This window comes from Homalodisca vitripennis, unplaced genomic scaffold (assembly GCF_021130785.1).
Source record: "Homalodisca vitripennis isolate AUS2020 unplaced genomic scaffold, UT_GWSS_2.1 ScUCBcl_289;HRSCAF=1958, whole genome shotgun sequence".
Classification (NCBI taxonomy): domain Eukaryota; kingdom Metazoa; phylum Arthropoda; class Insecta; order Hemiptera; family Cicadellidae; genus Homalodisca; species Homalodisca vitripennis.
The window spans coordinates 43,816-47,715 of NW_025776418.1; the positions used below are offsets into that span (position 1 = coordinate 43,816).

A 3,900-nucleotide genomic window follows, 5' to 3' on the forward strand; every position below is an offset into this window, starting at 1 on the left:
ATCCGCTTTCTGAATTTTCCACCTTGGAGGCCTGTCGATTGCAGAAGGAAGCGATTGAAAGGCTACGGTAATGGGCGCATGGTCACTCCCCGACAGGTCGGGAAGAACGGACCAGTGGACCCTGGTTCCCAAACACGGACTGCATATCGACAAATCAATTGCCGACCACACGCCGGTCCTAGGACACATGTAGGTGGCCGACCCGTCATTGAGTACGACCGTTTGCACCTCATCCCACAACCCCGAAAGCATGTTACCCCTTTGACTACAATGACTGGAACCCCAGGAACGATGATGTGCGTTGAAATCGCCAACAATCAAGAACGGAGAGGGAAGCTGAGTGATTAGATCACGCAGATCGTCAAGGACCAGGTCGTAAGGTAGAGGTGGGATGTATATAGAGCAGATTGTTATTTTAATAGGAATGTTTATTGCTATTATAATTGCTTGTAGATTTGTGACGATGTTCAAGACTCTGGCGTTCAAACAAGAATCTGAAAGGATCGCAACACCGCCACAGGCTATTTCTTGCTGGTGATCTAATCGAAACGTGTCATAACCATTGATTTTAAGTGGTATGTGAGGAGCTAATTTAGTTTCTTGAATACAGATTATTTTGGGCCTTTTTGTATTTATAAGTAGTTTTAAATCCTCTAAATGACTTCTTAAACCATTAATATTCCATTGAATAAGCATGATTTTATTTTATTATTATAATGCATGCAATATTTTACTTCTTTACTACATAGTGATTTTTTTTCTTTGTTTTGTTACAGGTCGAAAAGTTCCACCTAACGTTTGGAACTCCGTCCGGAGCTCCAAAGGATCCTCAGCTGTGCCATCATCATTGATGGACATTTGAGATGACTTAAATGATGACGTGTTAAGATTCTTAACAGGCGCTTTTGACCTGTTATCGACTTTACTTTGAATATTCTTCTTAAGCTTTTCTGACAATTTCTTTCTCTCTTCTAAACTTAAGGCAGGTTTCAAATTTTGCTGAACTTTATCTCTGTATGTAAGACCTCCTGATAAAGGTTTAACATAAGACTGTACATTAGGTTTAGATGAGGTCTGAAAGTCTCGGGGAGATTTACTGGGCAGGACCACAGACTGTTCCCCAGCACCTGCGGCGAGGTGCTGAACCAGAGCAGCCACCTGCTCAGTCAATGCACGCACCATACCCTCCAAGACTGTACATGAGGAACACTGTGCGGCCTGAACAGGGACAGATACAGCTTCAGAGTAGGAAACTCCTTTTTTTGGAGTTGGGGCGACCCTCCTCCTGTACTCTTTACGCGCCTCGTTAAACGAAAGCTTTTCTATAGTCATGATTTTTAATATTTCTCTTTCTTCTTTAAAAATATTACACTCTCTTGAATATGCCGGATGTTTTCCCTTGCAATTTATGCATCGCGTCTCATTTTTGCACCCCTCCTCTTGGTGTCCTTCATCACCACAGCGGGAACACGTCTCCGGGTTCGAACACACTTTACTTGAGTGCCCGAACCTCTGGCAGCGGAAACAACGCTGGGGATTTTTAAAATACGGCCGCACGGACAAAGACAAATATCCGGCTTTGATGGTTTCTGGTGGATGGGGTTTTGCAAAGGTTATAATGAGACCCGGGGTAGGAACCTTTACCCCGTTTTCGGTCCGAACAATCCTGACCACATCTGTCACCATCTCGCACTGCAGCTCATCCTTTATTTCCTCTTCACTGCAGTCCATAAGGTCTCGACAGAAAACGATTCCCTTGGAAGAGTTCAGAGAGGCATGTGGCTGGACAGTAACCGCTACCTGGTCGAAAAAGCTCGTCATTTTAAGGAACTTCTTGGATTGGATGCAATTTGCAGCCTCCACCAGGATAGTTCCATTCCTCAGCTTCCTTGTAGATTTAGGTTGCCCTCCACAGGCTACTAAAGATTTGTGGATAAGGAACGGGCTCACCTTAGTCAAGGTTTTTCCATCTTCCTTATGACTTAGCACAAGAAATAAGGGAGTAGGCATATTTATCTCATCGTCGGTTTGTTTATTTTCCATTTTTCTTTGCTTGTTTTGATCAAGCTCACAGTCTGAGTCAGACAACTGCCGTTTCTTCTCTAGATCACTTTGATCTCTTGCTACTACACTTTGCCCTAGTTTTGGGGTGGTTTCGGTTTCCATAGGTATTTTAACCAGCGCATCGTGTGTAAGGGTGCAGGCCGAGATACACCGGGAACGGGCACGCCCTCGATAAAACTGGGTCCCGTGGGAGTCCAGGTTAATCTACCCCAGATCCCCGGGGCCCGGTGTTGACTCGTTTAACCAGGCTGGGTATGCTCGCACGGCCTGGGCTCGCACGTTGCAGCAGGAGCTCCGACACTCCTGCTCAATACACACTTCCTGACCAAGGACATTGAAGTGGCTGGCTTCTGAACCAGTACATGACTTACGCCTCGGCAGAGACAAGCTCACATCAGCTCTCACCGACACCAGATAGGGCACCTAGTGCCGGCTTAAGCACTCCCAGCGAGCCATGTACTGGAACGGTCGAACAGAGCGGGTACTATAAGACCCTGGAAGGGGGATTGGGTAGGAATGAAGGAAATGGTTAGGTGGGTGTGGGCAGTTTAACGTCATACCCAGGACGGGCATTTGGATACAAAGCTACTAAAATTATCTGTAGCTTACTGCACAGGGTACTCAATTGATATGATAAATGACTCTTATGCCCATCCACGAATAAGATTACAGGCAAAGTAACCTTATTTTCTATCAAATAAGTGTTGAAGACGTTGCCTATATACTCATAAAAAAGCTCAGCTTTCATCCAGCCATTATCATTGTGGCCGATGCCCCAATCGTCTGGGACAGAATTAACAATAGCAGATGGCAACCGTTGGTAGGGATAGATAAGCATAGGTGGAACAACTTTACCAGACGCTGAAAATGTAAACATAGCAGTAACCGCAGAAACCGCAGACTTCGCCTTTCCTTTGTCTATTTCGTATACATTTTTGGAACCAAGTGGAGCTAAAACCTTTGAATTTTTCGGGCACATTTGAAAATTTGTTTCGTCTCCCTTGAATATTCTGTCCGGGTTTTTTAAAATGTCTAAAACATTTTCTTCGCTGAGAACACTCTCAATATTGCTGAACCAATTCTTAATGTCCATTTCACTTACACAAGAACTAGCTGCCGTGACTGCTTCTGCGGTGCGTTGTGTAATTTTAGGGTGGCGACGAAGGAAGGCCTGATACCAACCAATACCAGGTAGGCTTTCTTTAAATGGGTTTGGTCTATTGTTCTGAGTCAAAAATTCCTGCACACTCAGCTGAATATCTTCTTTTCTTCTCGGAAATCCTTTTTTACTGCAATCGATTATCCATTTTTCAAGCAGATCTTCCTCTTCTTTGCTTAATATTGGCGGGGGGCCTCGCTCAGCCCTAGTAAACTTTGAGCTTAATCGGAACTGGATTGTCGCACAAGGAATTCCATATTTCTTAGAAGCCGCTTTTTTCGATAGCAATCCATTTTTTACATCATTCAATGCTGCTTGAAGAGCCTCAGGCTTATACCGCTCTTTTGGCATCCTTGGCAGATTTAAAATCTGGAAAAAACATCGAGATATTAGGCGTATTGTAAAGGAATAGGCTATGTTGCTTGGAGATGTATACTTGAATTAAAAATTAAACAAACCTGGAAAATACATGAAATCATATGGTTTCTGTATGAACCATACAGCAATCATATGATTTAATTCATTTTTCAGGGTTGTTTTACTTTTAATTCAGTAAAACATAAGTGTTTTTTAACTTTAAAAGAAAAGTGTAATTAATTAATGTGATTCTTCTGAGGGCTCAGTAATTGGCATGCCAATAACTATATCTTGACCCAGTGCCAAGTACTGTGTTGTTA

General features: G+C 43.4%; 1 protein-coding gene across 1 annotated transcript; it reads right to left on the minus strand.

Moving 5' to 3' along the window:
* Nucleotides 1-521: 521 nt before the first annotated feature.
* LOC124370550 lies at nucleotides 522-2,166 on the minus strand. Its single transcript, XM_046828838.1, has 2 exons — nucleotides 1,057-2,166; nucleotides 522-539 (listed from the first exon to the last, which is right to left on the minus strand). The coding sequence occupies exons 1-2, from the start codon at nucleotides 2,164-2,166 to the stop codon at nucleotides 522-524; spliced, it is 1,128 nt and encodes a 375-aa protein (XP_046684794.1).
* Nucleotides 2,167-3,900: the final 1,734 nt, after the last annotated feature.